This window comes from Chaetodon trifascialis, chromosome 17 (assembly GCF_039877785.1).
Source record: "Chaetodon trifascialis isolate fChaTrf1 chromosome 17, fChaTrf1.hap1, whole genome shotgun sequence".
Lineage (NCBI taxonomy): Eukaryota > Metazoa > Chordata > Actinopteri > Chaetodontiformes > Chaetodontidae > Chaetodon > Chaetodon trifascialis.
The window spans coordinates 11,546,787-11,574,637 of NC_092072.1; the positions used below are offsets into that span (position 1 = coordinate 11,546,787).

The 27,851-nt window shown below is 40.0% G+C and overlaps 1 protein-coding gene across 1 annotated transcript in view; it reads left to right on the top strand.

Moving 5' to 3' along the window:
• Positions 1–1,454: 1,454 nt before the first annotated feature.
• The window catches only part of necab1 (N-terminal EF-hand calcium binding protein 1), a 33,514-nt gene continuing 7,117 nt past the window's right edge, over positions 1,455–27,851 (top strand). Inside the window, exons 1-7 of the mRNA XM_070984380.1 lie at positions 1,455–1,624; positions 3,418–3,442; positions 7,301–7,409; positions 14,901–14,926; positions 15,221–15,318; positions 21,563–21,699; positions 26,696–26,817. Of these exons, the coding sequence (XP_070840481.1) occupies positions 1,535–1,624; positions 3,418–3,442; positions 7,301–7,409; positions 14,901–14,926; positions 15,221–15,318; positions 21,563–21,699; positions 26,696–26,817 (607 nt within the window). The 5' untranslated portion in view covers positions 1,455–1,534. The remainder of the gene's footprint in view (positions 1,625–3,417; positions 3,443–7,300; positions 7,410–14,900; positions 14,927–15,220; positions 15,319–21,562; positions 21,700–26,695; positions 26,818–27,851) is intronic.

Here is a 27,851-nt window from a genome sequence, read left to right on the forward strand (position 1 = left end):
TTTACAGACTGCTCATATATTAAGTGCAGGACTTGATTAAATGTGCTTTTTTGTTCTTATACTGGAAATACACTATATGGATATCAATCATTTATGGAAGTCATATCACACTTTGGAATTCATGAAATTCATCCATTTTTAATTAAAAAAGAAACTTTGTATTATCCATTATGCAGGGTTTCTAGTATGATGCAGAGTTTGAATTGATATTCTCCTACATTCACTGGTATTTCTGAGAGCATACAGTATAATACAGTAGCCTGAAGGGAATCTCTCAGCTTGGCATGCTTACCATTAAACCATAATGAGGGGAGTGAAGCAGACAATATGTGCATTCATGCGTCTACCACTGCTCACCGCCTGACTCTTCCAGCTGTGGGCAAGGAAAGCCCTTCGGTGGTAATCCTCAAAAAACTTTTTGTGACCTCCACCTTCTCTGAGGCTTTCTCAATGAAGTCACACCACATATATAGATCCATATATAGAAGTGTAGCTGTTGGGATTGACTGCTGTGCTGTCGTAAAAGTCCACTAGATGGAACTGTTGCACAGTTTTAACGTTCAATCAGGCTTTCACGTTTGTGGTGTGGATTTTGAGTCGGTTACTACTTTTCTTTCCTTTTTTTTTTCTTTTTTTTTGGTGCATCAAAATACTTTTGAGGGTAAACCGCATCACAAGCAATGCAACATGTGTTTTATGAAGGTGTGCAAAAGCCAGCTTATAATGTTGCTCTGACGCTATGAATGTTTCAACCTGACCAACAAGAAATGTCAACTAAAATCCAACCACTGTTGTTGTAAATGTATCACATTTTAAAAAATGCCTCGGGGAAAATGTCACAGAGAAGACATTCTAAACAACTTGCTTAATTCAGGCTGAAATGACCTTTTTTGTGACCTATATATATATATATATATATATATATATATTTTTTTTTTTTTTTTTTTTTTTACAAATATATACAACATTCCTTTGCGGGCATCTGAGCTGCTCATTTAGCTGTATGTTATACCACAGACATGTTAATTGATTACACTGATGTTTTCTCCTCTGTCGACATTTTGCAGTGATCTGTCAGCGGCAGTGTGTCAGCTCATATGCACCCGAGAGTGCAGAACAGAACAAAACGAAACACATTTGCATTTGAGTGACACTTTGCTTGCTCCAAAGGAGACGCGCTGCAGGACTGAGACGGCCAGTACATGACAGGAAGTTCAATGATTTTGCCTACAAAATAAATGCATGCCGTTTTAGAAAACGTGTTCGACTAACGCAAAGAATTATCTTCAGGACAATTGAGCAAACAACACGTGGAGGAAAATGAGAGCCGGAAAATGTACAGCTACTTTTTTATTATGCTATTCTGGCAGTAATGAAAGGTGGAATTGTGAATTTTATATCCGGAAGTGGTGTGTTTTATTCCTGCTGACTTGACGGTGGTGCCGAGTCGCTCTTTTTGACCAGTAGCTTTGATCAGATAAGAGGTTGAAGCGCACACATTCCTCTGCAGTTTTCAACTGAAGCTACATTGTGAATGATGGATTGTTCAGAGGAGGTTCAGTGTGTTTCTGAGGAGCCCAGCGCTCAAATGGAGCTAAAAAAGGGAATGTCGATTTTCATTGATGTAAGTAAAACATTTTAAATCCTTACTTATAGTACACAATGGATTTCATCTCTACTACTAATGCTTGCACACAGGTATTATTTTCATTTTTGATTAAGTGCAAAAACTCACCCTAACCCTAATTATAAAGTAGGACACAAATTATCAGTGTATTTCAAATTACCTGTTTAACAATCTATAGCATTTTTGTTACATTTGATTTTGAAAATCCTTGTTACATTTGAGGAAAGAGGTGCATTTTACTTTTCAAATTTTATTTTCAGTGGTTTTAATTGTATCTGTTTGTGGGTTTTGATCACCTGAGATAATATGGATCCCCCTTTGGGTACAGAGAGTCCCCTGTTTTATAGAATGAATGAATTAATTTGACAAGGCTGACCTTTAATTTAGCTTCCTGGTGTAAGGTTTTCTCGGGCTGGCCATCCATCTTTATGTCAGCTTTCAAAACCAAATACCAAGTTAATGAACTGTTAGAAGTCTTCTTGATGTGATAAAAGTCAGAGTGTTATTCATGCTGACCTTACAAAGACAAACAGGAAAAAAACAATATTGATATTTATGACTTTTTAATCTATAAAGCACATTTTTTAATTAATGAAACACTATGAAAATTTAGGAATTCCCAACACTTGCAGATGTCCCTCAGACGATGAGATTTAAATATTTAAATCACATCGTACATGCGTATCAGTACAGCTAATGATCTTCCTCAAGTGATTCCCTCTCAAGAGCTTTCCCTCCCCTGTTTAGTTCTGCCTCTGCACCCACCATCTAATTATATTCCCCTCCACTCTTTCATTCGCCTGTGATGTCTTAACTATAAACCTGTTGGCTGCCTTCAGTGTTTGAGGCAAACAGGGGAGAATGAACACATGGGAAGCACGAGTTATTAAAGGTGGAAAGCCGCATCCACCACATCAATCGTCTCAGTGATGCTGAACAGGCGCTCTATCTGCGTGTCAGGGACTGTTGTTTCTTGACATCTCCTACATGACTTTCAATTTCAGGTGGGATGTGCTGTGTCTCCATGAGTGTTTTCTTCCTTATATAGATGCTGTTATGCATATATGTGATTGATCAAATATATTCAAAATATTCAAAAATATTTTTCATGAATGTCATACATATGAGTTAATGAAAGTAAACAATTATAGAAATTAGGACATTGCTTATAGAAATTAGAGATGGACAAGAGTAGAGGTAGCACTGAGATAGAAACAGATAGGTGTTTATGGGATGGGACGGTGACAGAGGCCATAAATACTGATTAGCTGCACAATTTGTAGGAATTATGTAAGTGAGAACACACAACAGACTGCCAGGAGAAGGTGGGTGGATATTTTCTATTTGTATTTTTATTTTTTACCCCCCCCCCACACACACACACACCTCAAGCAAGGAAAATCCAAAGATGGAAGGATTTTTCCCATCAGTTTGCGTGACATTTTAGGATTCTGATCCTCCACATAAAGGGTTACGTTGTCAGATTTAGATTCAGCCTTTAGTGATAATGTGTAAATGCACTCAAGGCCTTTTAAAATTCATCTTCACAAGTGCAAATCTGACAAGAGAGAAAGTGGGCAATGCTATATCGAGGAGGTTGGACCCTTTTAAAGCTGACGCGGTCATTGCCACTCTGTCTTTCATCTCCTCTGGACTCTGGGACAGCACTATCAATAATTTAATGACACACTGCTTTTGAGAGTCTGATCGATGATCACCACGCACACACTTACTTTAACTTTGATGATGTGAAACCTATTTCTGACATCCCTCTCCTTCTCTCATTACAGATTTTACGGCGAGCCGATAAAAATGGTAAATATTGCACCAAAAGCGCCTTTCGGACTCACGCACACAAACACACTCAGTCTTTGGCATCACTTCAGCCTCTCTCTCGCGTGTGTGGAAGCAGATGTACTTTCTCAATGAAATTCTGATCATGACTCTCTGCTGATACTCTTTCAGTTTCCATGGAAACAGGAAACTGACCATGCCCACTGGGGTTCACTATCAGTACATTAACGAAGAAAAACATCAAAAATTGGGACCCGTCACACATTTTTATGGTGGCAGTCCATCGTTAATGACTTTGAGGTGTATGGCTGGAGGCTCAGGGCAAATTCTGCTGTTGCTTCACCTCCACTGTCTTGTATTATCATAATGTACAGTATAAACACAAACAACATGTGGTCTATTTTTTGTTTACTGGGGACAGAAGGAATCTGAATCCTGGTCACCTGCCCATGCATCCCTCCATGCAAATACTCTCTTTAAAAGCACAAATGCAGAAAACCCAAGAAAAAACATCATGGATCACTGTCTAGCTTTTATGGCACACAGGCCTTGCATTTTAATTTATTAAGTCTGATTTATTTATTTAGTGAAGTCAGCCTGACAGACTATTCTGCTTTTCTTGCATCTGTGTGCAGAGAAAAAGGAAATACCATTTGAATTACAGTAAAATATGCTATACTTACAATCATGAAGTTTCTAAAGTCTTTTCCTTCATCTTTGAGAATCACACACAGCAGATGTTATTTATATATTTAGCTAAAAAAAAACCTTTATTAGCTATTAAATGCAAATAAAGGAGTGTATACATTTTGTTTTTCTCTGCCAAAAGAAGGAGGTAAGATGCCTCTATGGAATAGTTTGTGTGTGCCAGACTGCTCCCTGCCCAGGGAGATAAAACATGTTAATTACCTTCAGAGGTGGAAAACTTTTGTTAGAGTTGGACAGAGGCAAGATTGCTGTTTAGCTCTTTTTACGTTCTTTATGCAAAGCTAAGCAAACAGGATGTAGCTTTATATTTATGCATTAGGTTGTGTGTGTGTGCATGTTTATCTGCCTGCAGCTAATCTCTCATACGACTGGACCAATCAGCCGAATATGTTTTCTGGGCACGTTCCTTACTGAATGGTCCAGGACCCCTCATGGTTGAAGTGACTGACAGTTTTTGAAAAGAATATTTACTGACTGTTCTGTTTTATATTGACCACAAGTGATCAACAGCTGCTTCAGTTTGAAATCTTGTCTCTGCTGTAAGGACAACTTAGCGAAAGACATTTTGGGAAATCGGCTTGGCTAAAAACAAGGCTTATCAGGTCTGTGACAGGCCACATTTTGGCCTTTATTGTGGCTCAGAAACTGACATCCATATGACAATTTGCTCTCATCTTGAACCTGAGCATCTGCAGATTAACTCCATATGCGACATGTTTTGATCCTCTAAAGTTCAGCAAGATGACTCAATCTGTTCTTCGCCGCCATCGTGACTGTACGTCTGGCGGAGATCTGCACTCTACTGAGCGCACTGCTCTTCTTCAGGATAGGATTGTGAGAGAGGTGTTAATCTTCTCACCAAATTATTGGCAAGAAAGTGAAGTGAATGTCTGTTCTACTCTTCTTCTTAAGGTTTTCTTCTCTCTATATATATTATAAATGGAATAATGGCAAAATGTAGATACACTATGATACCACAGGAAGAGATCTTATCTGAAGCTCTTACAGTTGTGTGCTTCAGATAACATTTGCCTCAATAGATCACTTAATCTTTTAATAGTTTATCTAATTGCACATTGTGCTGAAGTAAGGTTTATTTTTGCGTACGCTCTGATGAAAGTTTTTAAAATCGTAATAATAATGTATAACCGATGAGTTGCTTTGATTTTGGAACCTCTGTCAAAATGCATGTAGTATATCCTGCAGATTAGACATGAGAGGACGTTTGTTTGACTGTACACTGACAGCATCTATTAGCATCAAGCTAACACATGTCATAAAATATAACCCTGCTGACACACTTTCACACATCATGTTAAATGCTCACAGAGGCTGTGTTCATTGCGGCTATCAGACGGTCAAACCACACCAAACTGAGCGTTTTTCGCTCAGGAACACACTGAAATCAGGTTTCATTTGACATTTTGACAGAAAACCTGACATCAAAAATGATTTCCTCTACATGCAAAAATAGCTAATCATAATTCATTATTCACATGGCATGACATGCCTCATTATTCATTAAATGTCCATCCCACGCTGTGAGTGATTTGAAGTCCTGTCATGCAGCAAGATAAGAAGTCATCCCACATGTTTCCTTTTAGTGTTGTGCAAACAGCAGTGCTTACATGTCAAGTCTACCGACAGTGATTCACCGTGCGTGGTTTATGTCCATGTGTGTTTGCCTTTGTGCATCCTCCAAAGAGGGCTCTTGCCTGCAGCATCTATAGTGACATGACCTGTCATAGTGTACGTGACCTCCAGAACAGCAGGTCAGCAGTGAACATGTAAAGATAAGCTCCTTCACATCACACAGACAGAGACAAACTCCTAAAGACAGAGCTTTGTGAAAAATGTGTCGTCTGCGGTTGATTATCTTCATTTGGCTGAAGGATATTTAGTCTTGGGTTCCACATTTTGAAATTCTGCTTATTTTCACCTCATTAATATTTCACACAGCTTGTGCCTTCATAATTGCCGAGCCTCAAAGCATAAAAATGACTGATTGTTTGAGATTACCATGAAATTGGTCTAATGGAACATGTGGTGATGACCCTCTACAGTGCTGATTACTTTAATCACACAAACAAGGAGGAGATTTCCACTGTGGAGTTATTTTGTTTTTATTACTGATTTACTTTGAAGAGAATTTGATCGAAACACTTGATGCCATCTTTTGCTCATTTAGCCCCTGTAGCTTATAAAATGCTGCATCTTATTGGGGTTATCTCGGTTTCATCATCTCGGGAGGTGAACTCAAATTCTTCATTCAAAGTTATTAAACTAATCTCCTTGTGGAACGATGAGGGATGAAAACCGTTCTACTGGCCATCTTCAAAGCTTTTCATTTCCATGATACAATTCATTACATGTCCAACACACCTGCAGACCAGTGGTGGAAAGTACATTTTATACTTCTACTCCATTTCAGAGGCAAATATTGTACTTTTTACAGAATTATCTGACAGCTTTAGTTATTAATGACTTTACAAATTAAGACGTTTGCATATAAAACAGCGTTGATTGAATAGAATATAGAGTATGATCAGTCAATTAGTTGAAAAGTTGACAATTGATTGTTCTTTAAATGATTTTTTAAGCTTGGTTCCAGCTTCTTGATTTGCTGCTTTCGTTTTTAATTATTCAAAATTATTTTATTAAGATTTGAAGGTTTGGACGAGACAAGCATTGTGAAGGTGTCACTTTGGGCTTGAGGAAACTGTGATGACATTTCTTTCTGTTTTCAGAATTGTTACAAACCAAACAATAATCGATCAACAATCAGTAGATTAATCCATAATAGAAATTATCATTAGTTGCATTTCTATACAAATAGTTCAAAATGAACTCCACCTGAACAAACTACAACAATACAAATTCTGCTTTTACATAATGCATGAGTATTAATAACCTAATGTAAAATAGTAACACAGTCACAATTCTTTAAGCACACCTTCTTGAAGACACTTTGATGCATTTACTTGTGCAAATGATCTGAACACTTCCTCCTCCACTGCTGCAGACACAAACCAAAATGCTCATTTGACCAAAGCAAGCCTTTGATGTATATGAGGACTGATAGAAAATGACCACCACACCTCACAGGATGTTGCAGTCCTGACTGAGCTGTCCCAACACTGCTGACCAGCTGCATTGATGCTCTCTCCCCAGATGATGGAAAACTGTCCTTTGATGAATTCAAAGCTTACTTCTCTGACGGCGTCTTGACAGCTGAGGAACTGAAGGAGCTCTTCCACACAATTGATACTCATAACACAGAGTAAGTCAATTAATTCCTTTATTGTTTTATTGTCTTGGAGGACAGAATTGGCATATGGGTGATGGAGGAGAGGTAGGTGAAGATGAGATGCAAACAAACTCAGTGCTTTGACTCGTGTTGCATTGAATTACATCCAATGTATGAGGGTTTATGTGAGGAAATAGATCACAACAGCTGCACACAGCTGTTGACTCTTATCCAAAGGAGACATCTTAGACGGACTTTATGTTCTAATTCTATTTACACTAAAAATCCAAGTTTTGCAGACTTTTCTACACGTTTCAAGCACCAGAAACTTCTTTTATGTGACTGTGTTCTTGTACAGAAAATGGAAACATAACCTAAGTCCACCTATAAAGCATTCTTCAAAATATACATAATTGTTGTATGAACCTTAACGATATCACAACATATAGAACATGTACATAACATTTAACATGGTATTTGTTGTAATCATTTCTATCATTTCTAGCTTGTTTTATATATATATGTTATATGTATATGTATGTATGTGTGTGTGTGTGTGTGTGTGTGTGTGTGTGTGTGTGTATATGTGTGTGTGTGTGTTATTTTTGGATTTTATTTACTTTTTATTTCGTTGTTGTTCACTGTAAAGCACTTTGTAGCTTTGTTCTGAAAGATGCTGTATAAATAAAGTTATTATGAGGTAATAATGCCATAAGCATCTTACCAAATGCAAACATATCCCCCTTACAGGAGCAGAGGAGCACTGGTTGATGGATAGACATTTCAGGATAACACCTAACACTGTGTTTGTCACCAACCAAGGCAGATTTTGCATAAATATTCAATGCAACTCAAAATACTTTACAATCTGTTTTGCCATTTCAAACCAAGCTGGACACTGAAGTTTTCTAAGAAATTATGCTGTATTTGTTTATCATTATATTGTACTGTGTGCAGAATACAAAACATCCAAAAGAAAGTGGCTTTTATCATATAAAATATTTATAGGAATTGGGTCACAGTCAGATAAGAATTTTCTCTTTATTCATAAGCTCAGTGTTATTCAAGTGAAGAAAAGTACACCAAGATGTGAAGAGACACTCCAGGCAGCGAGCTTGTATGTTGTCTCTCTGCAGGACACACACACACACACACACACACACACACACACACACACACACACACACGAAATAACACTTAACACTTAAAAAATATGTAGATTAACCGTGCTCTGTGATGCCCCTTGACTCCGTACATCACTGAACATACAATCATCCACATTAACTTTGCAAACATGATGGAGGCAGATGACAAAATGTTGCTTCACGCAGTGAATGGAGAATGCATGTTTAATAAATTCCCAGATGGAGCTGTTGATAGCAGCACCCTTTGAAATTTCTGTAAACTTCTGCTTTTTTGTAGCATGTTATTCATACTTAGCACCGGTAACATTTAATTAATAAGAATTGTATAGATTCCATAATACATTACTTTAATTTCCATGTCCCTAGTCAGTTATTTTCTCCAAGGGCTCAAAAGTGAGATCCAAATGCACACCATCAGGGCTTTGCATTTTATTAAATCCATTCGTCAGCTGCAACCAGATACACTCCCGCATATTCAAGTTCAGCAAGTTTGCTTATTGAAGAGCACTGACTGCTCCCTCGTGTTCAGCCTTGTTGTGCAGGTAGCTTTTAAGACTCTCTTTGATGCTTGTGGTTCCCTCTACAGCAGCTGAATCCTCTGAGCAGCCACATGGAGGAGGTAGGCAGATCACTTCCATGTCAGAAGGGAAACACAGGCCAGCAACAATGAGCTGAGGTGGTACAGACAATGTGGAAAATTATATAATATCCCAGGAAACAGTCACTCAGTGTTGTCAGCCTTGTCTTCAAAAGCACACTCAGCTATCAGACACTGAAGGTAAATAAATGATGAATGAATAGGAGCAAGGATCAGTCTTGATTTTTAGGTGAAATACAGAGGATGATGACTTTGAGCACATTTCTATGCTATGTTAGATTAAACTCAAAATACAGCTGAGAGAGACAGGAAACCTGCCACTAGTTTATGAATTTAAAGAGATATTTATCACCAGCTGAAAGTCCTGTTTCCTGCTGTGGTGAAGGGCACTCAAGGTGTGTTCAGTGCACGTCAGCATGCCTGTCAGGTGGAGTTACAGGTGCAGCAGAGCGCACACAAAGTCTGGAACAACAGACTTTAAACCAGAAGAGGTCAGTGAAACTTTGCTTTTCAGTTTGATGTTGCTGTAAGCAGAGGTGGAAGAAGTGTTAAGATCACTGAGTAAAAAACTTCAGTCCCACATTCAAAACCTTACTTAAAGGTATGTTAATATCATCAGCAAAATTTACTTTAAGTATTAAAAGTAAAAGCACTCAATGCAGAGGAATGTCCCATTATATTCTGTTGTGTAGTTTAATCTACAGCAATGCATCATATTCTGTGACAAAACGCAGTGGGGTAGAAAGTGTCATGTTTCCTTTAGTGACGTAGTGGAGTAGAAGTTTTTTCTCAAGATGTGCATTTGCCAGTACAATGATCATGTTCCTTATTGACAAGTTTGATTAAAAATAATTCATTTACAGTATTGCATAATTGTAGCAATTCTTCTGTCCTGTGATAGAAAAGAACAAAAAACACCTGTGGATCAGTTTGAAAGTTCAGTTTTTGTATAAAATAATCATACCAGTTTGAGAAAAAGTAAAAAAGAAATGGAAAATTTAATACTCAACCTAAACCCAAAGACTGAATCATAACCTGTCTAAGCCGTACTTGAACCTGTGTACCTTGATATCTGATGTTTTTGGATCGGTTTAACATGGAGTCCAATGAAGTCCTCCCTTATTTCACATCGAATGCAGATGTATGTTAAGCCTAAAATGCAAATAATGCACGTTCGTGAATCAAATTATTCTTCTGACACATATGAACAGCTTCACTGCTTTGTCATCAGACAAATATAGTGGTGCTATAGTACAAGTGCAATATTTCCCTGTGTGAGATGTAGTGGAGTAGACGTTTTTGTCAAAATGTGTTTAATAAATTTGCAAAAATGTCTAAAAAACCTTTTTCATTTTGTCATTATGGAGTATTGTGTGTAGACTGATGAGACAAAAAAGGAATTTAATCCATTTTGGAAAAAGGCTGTAACAGCAGAATGTGGGCAAAGTGAAGGGGTTTGAATACTTTCCCAATGCACTGTATCCTCCTAGTTGACAAGTAAGATTAAAAAATGAATTTAAGTCTTCAACATTCATCTGAGTCATCATGGCAGGATGATGATTGACTGTGGCATGTGAGGAAAATGGTTCTGTTTGTTTTTGAACATTAGGGTGTCTTATGTCACTAATTTGAACAAGGAAACAGACCGGAGGCTGAAATGGTCTGATCAATCCCAGCTGAAGAAATTGTATAAATAGTGTTTCCCTAAACTGGGAACTGGCTACCTGCTTCTGCAACTGCCACCTGATTGGATCATCGCCATAACGTAAGACAGCAGGATTCACCCTCACCTCACAGCATAGCATCATGTAAAGATCACTGATCTGTGTTTTTCATCATCAGTCCATATTATGGATTTCCGAGAAAAATCTCATTTAATAATGGCACCAAATTGCATTGGCTGACATTTCCCTTCCACAGATGGCATCAGTTTCTCAATTTGTTGTGCTGCTGCTGACCAGTGGACTGCTGCCGGTGAGTAAGATTTATAGAAATACTTGTAGTGGTAAGATTTCCTCTTATTAGTATTTTCTGTAACTAACATTATGTCCATGCGTCATGTTTTTAGTATCACCAAAAGCATCTGAAAATGAACTTAAAAACTGCTTTTTTTCAGCTGCAAATATGTCCATGTTTTACTAACCAGTTCAAAGTTAATGCCGATAACATGTTCTTTGTGCTTACAGCTGACATCCGCAGCTGACGGTTAGTCCGACAAACATTTGCTCTTTTTATTACTATGCATTGTCATTTGCTTCAATTGAATTGCGATCACAACTGTAAATGCAGCCAGTCAAGGCTAACAGCAGCAAATGCCGGCACCAGATGCAATTATATGTGTGTACAATTGTTGCTCTGAAATCATACAAACAAAATGGGAAAACTTGCTGGAGTTTAAGTTTGCAGCCTGAAGCTGTGAAAATATGTAACATGTTAAGTGTGTCTAATCTAAGACTAAATAAGTTTTGCACTGTCTTCTTTCTAACATGACAAGATGGCATGTGCCGTGGCGCGATTCAGGTTGGCAATCGTTGTTTCATGGTCCTTCGACAGGACTCTTGGCACTCAGCACTGGTAATTCAGTTAACAATTTAGTGTTTATATTATCATTCATTGCAAGAAATAACATAATCTATATTTTTGGATTTCTACCTCAGCTTCTCTTTATTTTTCCCACATTAGCACTCCTGCTTGTCACTAGATGCAACTCTGAGCTCGATCAGGAGCTTAGAGGAGTACAATGCCTTGATATCTGCCATTAGGAATTCACATCCAGACCTCCTTAGTGTCTGGATCGGGGGCTACAGGACAGGCGAGGTGAGTGACTTTACAAATAGACAGACAAATGTTGCTACTACTGTATATTGATCCTTCAACTGTGGAAAACTGACAGTTACATGATTGAAAGTCAGAGCTGACTTGTGTCTGTACTCTCCGTTGCCACATTAAAAATGTGAAGGTTTTTTTGGCACATTTTGAGGGTTTTTTTTAACTAGCATTATCCCAAGCTTTTAAATAGCTTTAAACTCAGCTGCAATAAGAGCAAAACTGCACTGAGCTCATGAATATAACTAAAGTTACTTGTTTAGGTGGTTTCAGTAATGTTATTGGAATAGTTTGACATTTTTGGAAATATGTTTATTTTTTTTGTTTCCTTGAGCCAGCCTTATTTGCAAATGTTATTACTAAGCCTTTACAATATTTACAAAGCATATTTCAGGGGTAAATGTTCTGAAATCAAGCTTTGTCTTTCAGGATAACAAATGGAAGCGGGCCGATGGTATGGAGTTCAATACCAATCTCTGGTTGGTGGGGCAGCAAAGCAGACGCCCTGGGCTATTGTGCACGGAGATGCTCATAACCGGTACAAGATTATTATTTGTTGACATATTGATTGTGATTTCTATGCAGAAGGAACATGAACACACACTAAGGCCTTTTCAACAACAATAAATATAGAAAAATATTATTTTACTTTAACGGAGCAATGTGTTCAAAAATGAACAAAAGTGATCAATAAAATGTGAAGTGATAACAGTTTTGACGTTATGTCCAAGTCGTCTATGTATTGTGTTGCAGAGATATCAAGCCTGTCCTGTCTCATAATGCTACTTTGTTCCTTATGAGGCCACAGTGAGTCACTGTGGCATCCTGTCTGCCTTCAGTCCAACAACACCGAGGTTATTTTCTTGCCCTCCACCATCATACCTGGGCCTGAAATCCTCCTCCTCCCGGTGGTGCAAAGCTTGCACAGCTACATAGCTGAGCTAACTAGCTAATGGCAGCTACAGTTAGCAGCAGTTATCACTTTGATGATATACTGTCCCCATTTGTTTGGAATTCAACAGGCTGCTGCTTTTAGATGTTGCACCTTTAAAAACTTTATTATTTTAAAAAGAATTCTTTTCCAGATTTATGCAATTGTTTTGTCTTTTCCAGAGTCCAGAGATGTAGCTTTCAGAGGTATTTCCTGTGAGGCAAGGAGAGCTTCCCTCTGCATGTGGCCGTATGATAACCGCCATTCTCAACAATGATGACGACTTCCTGTCCACCGAGATGTCAGGGCTGGAAAGTTTATTATTAATATTGATCCATTTCCAATCAACTCAATAAACGCAGCATTTATTCTCCATGTAACAACAATCTCAGCTCAGAAGTCAATATTTCAGTCTGCAGATTGTATTTCCATTTAATTAACTTTGCTAGTGGAATTGAAAACTGCTTGCATTCAATAAAGACAAAAAAAAAAAAAAAACATCATTTACTGTCATTTCTTCATAGAGACACATCTAGGTAAAAAAAAAAATGTGTAAAAGTTGAATTGATCTATGAATGATCTACTCATCTTAATAAAACCTAAATATATTACTGTTGGTGAGCAAGTCGAAACCTTAATCCAATATATGCCTGCAATAACCAGCAAAATAAAAAAATAAAGAGGAGGAGGAGGAGAGATTTCTACAAACATTTTGAACTCATCAGCTGTTCCTGTACTAACTGCTCAAGCCAAATGTAAAAAAAAATATTAAAAGCCGGGACAATCTTTTCAGTGACGTTGCAAAATGATGATGAATCATGTCCACAGTCTTTAACCTCAAGTGTTATTGTAGGAAATAGTGAAGGAGAGTATGATTTTGGACACTGTCTGTATATGCTGAGCATTTTTTATTCACATGGTGTGCCTCAGGAGTCAATTTTCGAGTTCTTTTATATTTTCATCAACATGTTTCTCATTGCAAATGTGATCAGGAGCCATGAAACCTCATCCCCCTGCGTAGCATTAAGGCCAGTAGAAAGCCTCAGTCATCAAAGAGTGAAAGATGAGACAATCAAGCAGTTACGTCGACATAATGATCATTTTTATGCATAATATAATTAGCTATCCTCGTCATAAGAGCACCGTGAGATGTGTAATGTGCCTGCGTCAGCTGCTAGAGCTTTGTCAACAAAGATGGTGCGACTCTATCAAGCAGTTTAAACGTGTCAGGAGAATAAATCAATTCACAAACATGTATTATTTGCACCTCAGGCCTAACATTCATCTGCGTTCGATCTGAACACATACACATAACATCTATCATGTTGTGTAGACTCTTTGCAACACAGCTGTCTGCATTAGTGATGCATTAGTAGATAATGCACCTTAAAATGTCTAAACAAGTTTCAAGCAACACAACCAAGAGCTTTGTCGTCTGTGACTTGGTTTAGTGTCTCACCTCTGGTTTACCTCCTCTGTTCTTGTCTGTCGTCTGTGGCTCTAAGTGTTTTCTTCTGTTTGAACCAATTGATAGACGGCACTTTCCTCCCCTTGTGAATGACAGCTCCAGCTGTAATTCCCCAACCTCCTTCACTCTAACAGGGAATAAGATGCCTCTTTTATGTCTCCTGCTGTACAGGGGATACAATGGCTTCTTCTGCACTTTGAAATGCTGCCTTGCTCTTCTTTTCTTTGCTTCTCCGTTTCTGTCTTTCTCTTTCAGACACACATTTACACACTCAGACCTCGCCCCAAAACACACTCATGCATGGACCTTTATCACCCACAGCAAAGATTGGACTCTTACGCACATGTCTGGAGAAGGAAGCAACTAAATTATTCAGTTATTCATGTTATATTTTATTCGCTCGCGTTTGCCATCACACACCAGTTCACCAAATCATGGTCGTTCAAGGAGAGGTTTTTGCAGAGATGAGAGATGAGCCTGTCACCTCCTTTAACCTTTTTGTTTTAAAAGAATTCTCCATATTTACATGGCGCTCTCATTTTTTTTGTCTTTGCAGCAACGTGGACACTGATGAACTCTGTGGTAAGTTGATCCTTCGCCTGAATAAAAACAGCTTTTAATGTCAGCAATAGCATTATCTTGCTTTACCTCCCATTCAGGAGCCCCATAGACTCGAATGCTATTTGACATTTTCCAGGCATAAAGAGAGAACCATGTTAGATGTGGTCACATGCTCTGTGATCAAACCCCTACGGGCTGTGTGACTGAGGTGTCACACCAATGCTGCTTCAACAAAACACCCACAGCCCTGTCCTACTTGTTTAACTCACAAAATGTTTCTTTTTTTTTTTTATTTTTGGCCTGTCTGCTGTGAAGAGTATTTCTCCCAGCACCTCGGCGAATATGAGAATGTTCTCGCTGCCTTAGAAGACCTGAATATGTCCATACTGAAAGCGATGGACAAAACAAAGAAGGTAAGTCATTGAAAAGATAAACCTGCTTTCGTCAACATGACACACAAAGGGTGCAAAGCTAGGAAAGCTGCATCTGTTAGTATTTTAACCATGCATCTAAATCAAATAATAAAGCAAAATGTGTGATTGAACTTACATTTAAAAGGAGACCAAAATGAGTTGAGATAAAAGCTGTTTAACTGTCTACTGTTTTACACGTACTTTGAGACAGACAACCCTAGCTTCATCTTGTGATACAAGGTGCCAGTCGTCAGTATCAGCGCATTAAGCAACAATACAGAGTCCATTTTCAAGAAGAAAAGTCACCAGCCTCTTGGCACCATGAATACCTGCACCAATTTTCATAGCAATCCATTTAGTTGTCAACATATTAAGACAAAAATGTCAACCAGCTGATGGCCTGAGAAGAAAAGTCAGTGGATCAAACTGTGAATTTCAAGGCATCAAATAGTTGTAGTATTAGTTGTAGTAGTTGAGATATTTCAGTCTGGACCAACGTGGTGGCTGACTCATCTGTATCGTCATCCTCTCACCACCTGTAACATCAATCAAGTTTTATCCTGCCCTGCACAACAAATATGGTGAAAACTACTGTAACGTTTTTGAGGATGAACCTCGCCAAATGCCTGAATATCGAATTCAAAACATCTTGGCAAGTCTGCATCATGGAAAGTCATGCAGCTTTGGCTAATAGCTGCTCTCATTCACACTTAGATGCCAGTAACCACTTAAAACCTTTTTAAATGTGCAAGAAAAGGCCTCAATCTGAAGAGCCACAGTGATTTTATGTGATTTCTAAATGGATTTATAGACACGTATTCTTGGTGGACAGTGGAGATCAGTGTGTGTATGACGTGTGTGTTTTAATTTGACTGAGTTCTGACTGGGTTGTGACAGTTGTAGCAAATTGTGTGAGTCATGAACATGAAAAGAATTTGCTAAAAAAAAAAATCAGTCTGTTCAGAATACGTTATCGTATTCATATTACGTCACTGTGTTACACACACCACCACCTCCGCACAGTGAACGTCACACTGACATGCCACGCAGTGCACGTAATGATAATAATAAGAGGTGTTTGATTGACTCGCAGTGTGGCCAAACTTCATGCTGCAAATCTCTCCCAGCATGCTCCTCTGCTGCCCAGGTGGCTTCCTCAGATCTCCCATTAGGCACATTTCCATTACAGAGGCAAACAGGACGAGCCGGGGCTACTTCATGCTACTAATTAACCTCCAGAACAAAACATGTCATGATTCTTTTTGGACTTGCAGCCAACATAGACAAGGAATTGAATGGCTCGTGGCTGCTTTCCTAAACAAATACTGCTTTTGATCATACTTTGGAAAAATAAGCTTTATGTCCTCTTGATCTTACTGTAGAGCTGTGGCTTGTGCTGAGTGCCTTACACATTATGAGAGAGGAGAAGAAGAGGATGATGTGGGGGGTGGCGAGGGAGAGACAGGCAGACAGAGATGAAGGTAAATTGTCAGAGATGGCAGAGGAACAAGCAAGGAGTGAAGAGACAAATGATGAAGAGGATGTTAGGATGAGGAAGAGAGGTGGCTTATTAGATCCGCCGGGAGAGCTTTTTCTTTCTCTGTAGTATCTCATCTGGTGCATATGACACACTGAGCTGCAAAGCTCAAATTGACCCTCAGATCTGCACTGAAGCAGACACGTCTCGTGGCTCCTGCAGACACGAGCGTGTGGGAGTCAAACTGTTCATTTGTCAGTGCTCGTTTTTTAATTAGTGCAGAAAAAGGTAACACATGGTGACATTCAAATTCAACAGCTAAAGACTGTGGTGACAAAGATAAATGGCAACAGCACATTGAGATTTTGGTTTATTCGATATTTTGACGCGTAATGTACAGAAAAAAAGACAGCAGTAAGGGAAGAAAGGTATAAAATAAGACATTATTTCAACAGCTACATGTAAGCAAACAGGAGTTTAAATAAAAGGAGTGGTAGAAAAACTGTTTATGTCCTTGAAAAAATGTTTTCACTCCAAGAGAAAGGTATTTTTTCTTGACAGAGGTTTCATGAAGGTCCGACCTGCAGGAGCGCAGCAGTGGATACGTGTGTCTTAAATTCAGCCTTCATACTGTAGCTGCGAAGGAAAACGCACAGATACTTTTTGCAATCCCTCTCCAATCTTTCACAGACCTCTACATGAGCTGCAATGAGGTGCGAAAATCAAATTGCACCTCAAATCATTTTCCCGTTCTCCAAGAGAACAGTTGACAGCAGGAGAGAAAGCGCAGAAGCAGCAGAGGCAGCATGGAAGTGTGTTTGGAGGTTTTGTCATTTGAAGAAGGATAATTCACCTCGCTGTGGACTTAAGTCAACTCAACAGGGAAAAAAAAAACCAGTTCATCTCACTAATCAGGTTTTTTCCCATCAACACACTCTTCACTGTTGTTCCCTCACAGACGTACAATACAAAATGAATATTGGAGCTCAAATGAAAACACATCACTCAGCACAAATTGGAAAGAATTGAAGAGTTATTGACTGAGGCAATAACTGAAATCAAATTACAACTTCACACTGTGAACAAAGAGGCTTTCACAGTGTTTACTCCTTGAAACCTAATTCATAGTTTTCCCTTCTGCAAAGTGTGTGTTACGCTATAAATGGTTCCTGTGACCCTAAAATGAGTCACAGCGCAAGAAAAGGGAGAGAAGAAATGTATGATGAGTTGTGTTTGTCTGTCTGTTAGCAAGTATTGGCTGAGCGAGGAGGAGAACAGATGCCGCATTCATCTCAGACTAAAGCTCAGGCGTCTCTGTTGAACTGTGTATGCATTTGAGTGGGTGGTCTCTGGCTGTGGATGTGTGTGAGGGGGCTGGCTGCATGTGTGTGCATTTGCATTGCATTGGATGGTTGTTAGCGTGCACTTGTGTGAACTCACATACGCACAAGCTAATTTGTGTGTGCACTTTTGTGTGCACGCATCAAACATCCTTGCACATGTGCGTGGGAGCTGGAATGAGATTTCTAAATCAGAGCCAGACATGTCTGTGCAGAGACACTCTGGGCTTCATTTTGCACAGATAATCCTGCCAAAGCTATTTGCAGGCTTCCTATACACAACCTCCTTCAGCTTTGACCTCTCCCAGCAGATCTCAGGTGTTTCTCACCTCAGAGGAGAGAGTTTATATATATTTATATATATTCAATAAAATAACATAATAACAACAAGCACTGTGGATGGTTAAATGTACTCATGTCACCAGGAGGCAGTTGCACAGCTGCTAAAACTAGTCATAATGTCAGTGTTTAGACATGTGATTTGTACATCACAAAACCAAAGCAGTTTGCACCACACAAACTAGTTCTTAGAGATTAGCTAATTGTTATGTAATACTTCAACCTTGTAGCTGCCAGGCATAACTGTTGTGTAGCTAACATAACCTGGCAACAAGGCTAACATTAGCTTGTTAACATTTGACCGAGTTTATAACGAAGAGTAAAAGAGCAAATGGCTGTCGTTGACACATCTAACCCTCATAATGTTGTTTACTGATTATATCAACTGAGAACATACTCAATATACCTCAAATTACAAATCATTATATACATGTTTTCCTCAGGATTGGCGGAGACCAAAAACAGAGCTAAAAGGGAGTGCATGCTGGAGTTCAATTCATCAGGTGGACAGAAACATGAAAATGATAATGTTGCTCCACAACTACTGGATGTGTAAATGAGCACCAGTTGCTAACAACGTTTCTGCTGCCCCCAAGTGGCCAAAAAACAGTTTTCGGAGATTTAAGGTTCTTCTGAAAGACTTTTCATGCAAACTTAGCAATGAATTTATGAATAGCTGGAGCTCAGCTGATTATTGACATTATTTGACAATGATTTGCAATCAGGATTTTAAAAATACTGAGGTAAAGCCATTTGGCAAAGAGCGTGCAGTCATGATCCTGACTGTAAGACATAAAACGTGTGAGTTTAGCAGGGATGCACTGCCACCAACAAGGCACTCATCTGACCTTTTTACGGCTGAAAATGAAAGATCAAGGGAAAAGCAAAAAGGAAAAAATCGGGTAGACCTTAAGCTGTTTAAAATGAGTGCAGATTGGTGAGGTGGACACACACACACACACACACACACACACACACACACACACAAAGGCACAGCTCACAGGAGGTAATCTATACTCAGAAGGTAGACAGGAGAATGACCTTTACCGGTTTTGTCGTGACTCACTCTCACCGAGCGAATGTGCATTCATGTGTGTGTGTGTGTTTACTGGCAGAGTGTCAGGAGATCAAACCGTACCTATGACAGATAACAATTATGGCGTTTCACAGAAATTGTGTGTATGTTGTTGTGAAAAACAGACTTTAGGTTGTAATTCTAGGACACGCTTTTCAATCCTTTTGATATGTCTGATGGGAAATGCCTGAGACTAATGATCTGCTCTGTATTCTGGAGACGCTGTTGAGAGCTCAGCACTCTCACGAGAAGACGCTCAGCATCCTGCAATTAGGATGTGTGTCTGCCCGATAAACAAATCCAAATTTGAATCCATCTTCATTGTATTTTCTGAAAATACAGTAATTACCAATAGACAAAAAGTCTTAAATATATTTCTGTCTCTGCCGCACACACATTACCATTCATGCACTCGTCATTCTCTAATCTAAGTTGCATTAACGTTTCCCCTCAAACCCGTCATTGTTAGTCGAGTGTACAAACAGTACTCAAAACTGTCGGAGCAGGTGCAGTGTGCAAACATCAAACTCTGCCGTGCCGAGCATCATTCACTCTCCTTTGATTAGATCCAAAACAGCACTCAGCCTTCCTGCTTTGGTCCAGGCATAGAAAATGACGCTGCTCCAAAATGTCATTCAGTTTGATTTATTTTCCATCAGCTCTCTGAACAAACACAAAAGCCTGCAGAAAATAAACACACACACAAATAAACAAAGAAGTGCACTTCGGGCTGCAGTCCTTGCGTGGAGGAAATTGTTTCTTAGATGTGATTTTGATTGAAGGTGCAAATGATTGTTTCACATTTCTGATGTTATTTTTAAAAAACTTTTTCAACGCAGACCATGTCAACATGTCACAGACCAGAACTCAGTCAGAAATAAAGTGCATCCGCAAGACTCCAGCAGTCCAATCGTGGATCCTCACATGAAAAACACAATGACAGATTTCATTCTTAAAAATCCCTGTTTCTCAGTGAAACCAGGCTTCATCACACACGTGAGAACGTTAATTTCCCTTGTGTCTGATCATTTGGCTGAATGAACCTGATTTCCTAAAATAAGACGTTGTTGCTCACTTGGATGTGATCAGAAGATCCAGACCTTTGGCTTGTGAGCCCTTTGTCTTCAGGACAAAGACATTCAAGATGCTAAGTACAAGAGGCAACCTTAACCAGAGTGGGGGCGGGGGCATGGTATAAAGAGAGAGAACAGCTTCCCATTGGGCTGCATATTGCAAACTGACCTTTGTCTTGTATCATTAAAAGTGCGTCAATAAAGTCAGAGTGGGATTACAAAATTGCCACGACACCCTTCAGTTATTGCACTCCAATTTGCATCTTTAATGATGTCATACACCGGCTGTGCTTTGATTTTTGGGGGTGTGTCTATGCTACCTGTTATTTTGTCTGCTTCCTGCAAAAAGTATGACTGACAATTCGTTCATATGATTCAGTTTTACACATAAAGATCAGTCTGCTCATCATGACTCTACGTAGCCTGTGAGACCAGCTGTGCAAAGTCTTTTTTTATCATTAATTTATTAATGAATTAAAGAATGAAGAAGTTCATCTATATTACATTGGATAAAGTCACACTGTCTCCATGTTTTATCCTGTTGATGTACTGATTGCATGCAGCATGTTGTTATATGCTTCCCTGTTCTGCCGTCTTCATATCATCCATTTAAGACTGATCAAACTGATCAAACGAGGCAGGTTTTAGCGGAGACGAGGTGTAGAGTGTGCAGACCAGAGCTCGTTCATGTTCTTCTTTCTCATCTCTTCTCCTCATGCAGCTGTCTTGCATAATCCTTTCTAAATGAATGATCTTGTTGGCATCTTTTAATTCGCAGGGGAAATCTGGATGTTGAGTGACTCTTGACTGGCATGTGAAACTTGTCCCTGCTCTCCTCGATCTCTCGTCCTTTCTGTTTATCATTCCTCCCACACTGACTTTTCCTCCTTCTCCTCCTCCTCCTCCTCCTCCTTCTCCTGCTCTCCCTCTTGATTGACAGGACTATCAGGAGTCCACCCACCTGGAGCAGTTTGTGACCCGCTTCCTGCTGAAAGAGACAACCAATCAGCTTCATTCACTTCAAAGCTCGCTCGAGTGCGCCATGGAAACCACCGCCGAGCAGACCCGCCAGGAGAAGTAAGAACAAATCTCTCTGGTCCCTCTAACACACACACACACACACACACACACAATTAGTCATTAAAACATGGACGAATTGTATTGTACAATGACATTCATAATTGCAGTTCTCAGAGCCAGTCTAAAAATGTTATCCTAACCTCACACATAATTTACATCCTACACTTCAGGCTTATTGCAAATGATGCTTTTATCCAGGGTGCAGTGTAACAACACAGGTTCTTGCCCTGTAGACCGTCTCCTCTTCCCTGTAATGCAGCAAGCATCTGTTATTCTTTATTAATTTGAACACAATGCAAATCCCCATCCTATGGGGAAATACATGGAGCAAGAAAATTAAACGTGCATTGGCCAAAAAAACACGGAGGCCTGAAAAAACACAGCTAAATACAAGATTAAATCACTGCAGGCAAAAATAACTGCACCATGAAATATCAGAGGGGAGACTTTTCTGATGCTTTTGCTGATGCCGAGACCTAAACACATTCAAGGGCTTTTCTTCTGTTTGTATTTGCACCACCAAGAGGAAGGATGAAATGACGTAAGCCGGACGTCGGTTGGTGTAGTCATACACATAGCACGACATACAACAACAATAATTACACCTGGACTTCACTGTCGGCTCATTCGTCCGCGTTTTGTTCCACGTTTTAAGCCTGCTGTTGCGAGCTGTTGTTCACAGCTAACATACATACATACACAGGTTTTCCACAATGGCGTTCGCCAGAGCTCCATTGGCTCATGTGTGGACCAATCACAGTACAGTTCCATCACTCAAAGTCGCTCTTGTGCTGAGAGAGTATTTATTCTAAAGTAGGAGCTAAAAAAGGCCTCATGAACTCACCTAGCACTTTAAAGGTGCCCTAATCAATATTTTATATTAACGGATGAACTAACAACATATAATATTAAAGGTGACATTTGCAGTGATGAGGCCAGAGAATTAGCACCCACAACTCCACTATCACAACTCCAAATGTGTGTCCGCTGCATGTATATAGGCAACTATTTGCTAACAACATGCAAGCTGCTGTTTGTCCATGAAAACACCAGAAACAGATGAGTAATTAAAATCTGTTGATCAGGTTATGCTTTGATAAGCTTTGTCTTTAATTGAACTAAGACATGGTGAGATTTATCTAAAAGCTGTTCACATGACAGACAAGAATGTAATTAATGTGGTTGTGATCTAATTATTAGGATGTTTGTAAATGCACTGACTGATAATTAACTCTCACCTGCAGGCGTTCTGTGTATGAGAAGAATGGACAGTTGTTGATTAAACCTGAGGCACTTCTTAGGGGCGAGTGTGTGTGTGCGTGCGTGTGTGTGTGTGTGTGTGCGTGCGTGTGTGTGTGTGTGTGTGTGTGTGTGTGTGTGTGTGTGTGTGTGTGTGTGTGTGTGTGTGTGTGTGTGTGTGTGTGTGTGTGTGTGCGGTGTACTCGATCAGTCTGCGTCTGCATTCAGAATTCAGCCATCCCCCCGGTGTGGTCGGTTCATTAGTGATGATGACTCACCAGTGTACAAGTGCACAAGATTTCGTATGTGTGTGTGTGTGTGTGTGTGTGTGTGTGCGTGTGTGTGTGTGTGTGTGTGTGTGTGTGTGTCTGTGTGTGAGTGTGTGAGAGAGAGAACATGTACGTGGGCCTGACCCTGCAGGTTATGTCTGTGTCATGATGTATTTAAGGGACAGCTGATGACGCACAGTCTTTTTGTGTCCTGTCATCTGGATCAGTTCACACTTGAGCTGCAGCTTCAACAACTGAGCGCTGATTCGCTGCCAACCCTCCATTCAAGAGAAGCAAACTTTTTCTCATGTCAATGCATTAGAAAGTAATCAATCAATACTGGGTTCAAGTACAATCAGTCGCTCTGTTCGTCGTCCCACTGAAAAGACTACATTGCTAACTTTCTCTGAACAGGTGAATGTGCTTCAGACAAAGTGCTCGTTGGATAAACCTGTCGCAATACAAGAGCATAATGACGGTGTTTGTCCGCTGTTAGAGTTCAGGTGGAAGTCAATGTCCCGCTCATTTGGATTTGAGGACATTTACAGTCCAGCCAAACTCCTCCTGACAGCCTTTTCTCCTTTGTAAGCAGAACAGTCTCATCTTGCTTTTTTCTTCATTATACTTAGAAGACAAGGACTGAGTAGCTCTACCTGCAAAACAGGTAGAATCAAGAATGTTGAGGTAAACTGCCAGCATTGATAAACTGCATCCTGCGCCTAACAACAGTAAGGACACGGTCATAGGAGACGGTCATTTCCAATGTTGGCATCGTGCATGGTGGGGAGAGGGTTTCAACCACAGGAACTTTGTTTTAAAGCATGTGACCCTTTAACTTCCCAAAACTACATCTATTTGACAGGCGCATCCACTTTAGGCAGTGATTGGTCAAACGCAGCTCTGTCGCAGCATTTCACAGCTTCCTCAGCAATACCAGTTGTTTTGGTTGGACACGTTTCTGCATGAGTTCAGTTTAAAAGGATCCCTGGAGGATTTCTCGTACTCTCTCGTCCCTTTTCTCACCATTACACTCATTCTCAGAGGCAGAAAATGACGGGCTTGGGTAGAAGCAATCTGAGACTTCCTTTCTTTCCTCTCCTCTCCTCACCTCCTCTAAATGTTTCTTCCTCTCCATTTCTCTCCCATGTCATTTCAAAGTGTGACTGCCCCTTGCTCCCAGAGCTGCTTCCTCTCCTCCAGCATCCTTCTCTGAATTGCTCACTTGAAAAATTCCCCCATGCACCTAAATGCAATCGCTCTGTTCCTCCAAACATCTAGAGGATCTGGCTGTTTCTCTGGAGGCTTTAAATAGGTTTCTGCTGTCCGTTTTATATGTGTGAAGAGGATGAATGGGAGCTTGTATGCTTAGATGCACAGTATGACTCAGAGCTGAGCTTGAGCTTTGTATTCATAACTTGTGCTGTTCATTTCAAGGGTAATATTACTTTCCTCTTGGTAATTTATTGTTTTTGCCTAATAGATAACCTCAAAACAAAATCATTTTCATTACTTCATTAATTATTTTCATTAATTTCCCAGCTCAACTGGAACCAGAATAGGTGAGAAAAAAGTCCTGGATCAGCCACTTCTGGCCACACAGCTCAGCTCTTAACCTCCTCTTCCTCCCGCTCATTCGACATTAAAGCCTTGGGAGGAACATGACGATGCAAAGGCTGTTGATCTTTGCTCTATTACCCATCTCAGACGGTTTAAGCAATTAAGGTTGCTGCATAGCCGAGAAGTCAGCATGACTCATGGACAGAACAAGAGACACCAGTTCCTCCTCCTCCTCCATACATCAAGCATACACACACATTTGACTACAGCTAGTGGATTAATTATACTGCATTCTCCCAGCTGTGGAAAGCAGCATTAAAATCTCTAATATGTGGCGTTATATGAAGCAATCACAGTCGCCTTAACAAAAGGAGATTACTCTGAATGAGTTCGGTATTTTAGATTGCGGTGACCTTACTCTGCAGGAGATAAAGCTAAACAGCCCAGTGCTGAACAAAGAGGTGCTGGATTAAAGAAATAGTTCAGACTCTTTTGGAAATATGCTCTCTTGCTGAGAGGTACATTAGAAGATGCCACGTAAGCACCTGTAAAACCAGCTTGTTGTTTCTACTCTTTGGTTTTTGTGTGCAGATCAAACAAACCAAATATAATGTGTTAGTTTGTGAGATTTAAAGGTCCTGGTAGGTGACATTTTTTACCCTCAGGGGCAGTACTGGACTGTGAGGCAACTTTTCCATCACAGTCATACTCTGCATCATCCCATGATGGATTCAAACCCAACAAGTATCTTTCCATGTGACAACCCCACAGAATGACTCTTTCTAATTTGGTCAGTTTGGTCCAATAACATTTGGAAAGAGTCACTGAAGAGTGATTGAATTGCTTTATCCCATTCATGTGTGCGGGGAGCCAGCAGGAGCAGGGAGTCTTGGATGCACATGCAGGTGTGTGAGGAAGTCCGTAGAGACTTTCTCAGGGTATGCGTCCAGCGAGGATAGGAATGAATGGGCCGGCATCTTTGAACGCAGTATCCAGCTAATACATCTATGCTGGACAGAGCCGAGCAAGACGTTTGTCTGTTTCCAATCCAGTGCTAAGCTAAGCTAGCCATCTCCTTGCTGTGTCTCCTGGTAACTCCTAGCAAGAAATGAATTAAATAGGTTTCCCAAAATGCCAAACTACTCCTTTGAATAGCTGATAAATACACCTATTAGATGGAGCCACAACCCAAATTAAAACAAACCAGAAATAAAAGCTTTTTTCATAATGAATCTTGTGAATATCCTGCAGTGAACTGGATTTGCACACACATAAACATGTGCGTGTGCATCACCTGCACACACGCACATCCCCTCAGACACCCCGAGGTCTTGTCAAAACACTGGACCAAACAACTTGACAGGACAAAGCTAAATCTCAGGTGATGTCGCCCTGCGGCTGCATGTACCTTGTCACTGACATTAGCGTCACTGTCAGACCAACACAACATACAAATATAATGTAAGCCCACACAACTTTGGGGGCTGCTGAATTTGTTCCCAGCTGAGACCTTTATTCATGAGACTGTGCGCTTCAGCCACCTGGTGTCTTCTCAAATTGAAAAAACAAACTCACCTTTGAATATTGAAAAACCCTGACATGTTTCATCCATTAAAGGTGAAAACTACGTTATCCCTCTTTTTTTTCACTTATGAGTACATAGAATAATTTCCTCATATTGCACTTCCTCCTCAGTTTCTGTTTTATGTTGTTAATTGAATTACAAAGCCACATTTTGTGTTTATTTTTGAGACCAAATCCAGAATAATAGAATCTTTTTTTGTGGGACCCATCTGTCATTCGGTGTATGCAGAGAAACAATCATTTAATGTCAATATTACAAAAGCTAGAAAGTCACAACAAGTTTTAAAGTGAATATGCTCAAATGTTGTGATGTCTGAATAATCATCTCCCTGTTTTGCCTCCAGGCAGGGCCCGTTGAAGCCAGAGGTTTTGTCCATCCAGTGGTCGGGTCGACGCTCCAATCGCAGGCTTCAGAGGAACAGCAGCCTCTCTCCCAACAACCCTCTCCTCAGCCTCGTCAATTCAGGTGGCTTCATGTGTTCTTTGTATGTTTGTGTAACTCAGCAGTACCACGTTTTTGTTTCAGCGTGTCCTGCTGCGTTTCCTGGCGCTCCACTGTGGAGTTATGTTGTCTTGTAGATGCCGGCAGCAAAAACTGTGTTCCACCAGAGCCAGTGTGTCTCCACGGGCCAAACAGCCGAGCACAGGAGGGGAGGGAACGTCGTGTCGGCATGAGAGAGAAACAGGAGTGACACACTGAGAGGCTGAAGAGGAGGCTTGTGTCCTCATGTGCTCCTGTGTGTCGATCTAAATTCTCCGGCAAATGACCACAGAGTTCTTGTGGAGGTTCTCCTCCTTAGTACTTTTACTGCCCATGCAAATGGAAATTGACAGATAAAGTCAATTTTCTAATTTTATTATTACTGATACAATCACTAGAGACAGAGAGGCATATCAGTTTGCTTGTACATGTGGTGACTGGATGCTATCTTACATTATGTTACTGATGTTTTTTTTGACATACGCTCAAAGACAATAGATTGAATGTTTTAACTCATCAGCTTCATTGATTTTTGTAAATATCTGCTTATTCTGAATCTGATGCAGCAACATGTTTCATACAAATTGGGACAGGAGCAATGAAAGACTGAGAAAGTTGTGGAATGCTCCAAAAACACCTGTTTGGAACATTCCACAGGTAAACAGGTTCATCGGTAACAGGTGATAATGTCATGATTGGGTATGAAAGGGGCATCCTGGAAAGGCTCAGCCGTTCACAAACGAGGATGTTACAACATGGGCTCGGTAAAAGCAGTAATTTTGCAAATGATCACATTGTGATTTTACTGTTTTTTATGTTTTACATTCAGTTCACTGAGGTAAACCCGTCCTACCATTAACAACGGCTCTGCTGCATTCAGGTGTCCCAGTGAGCTGCGACAGTGAGCCAGTATGAACAATACCAAGACCCTGAAACTGAAGCAGCTGAATGGAATTCAGCCATTTTATTATTTATTTGCATTTTTCTTTCGGCAACACGTCAAAATGTCTTCTGTGAAA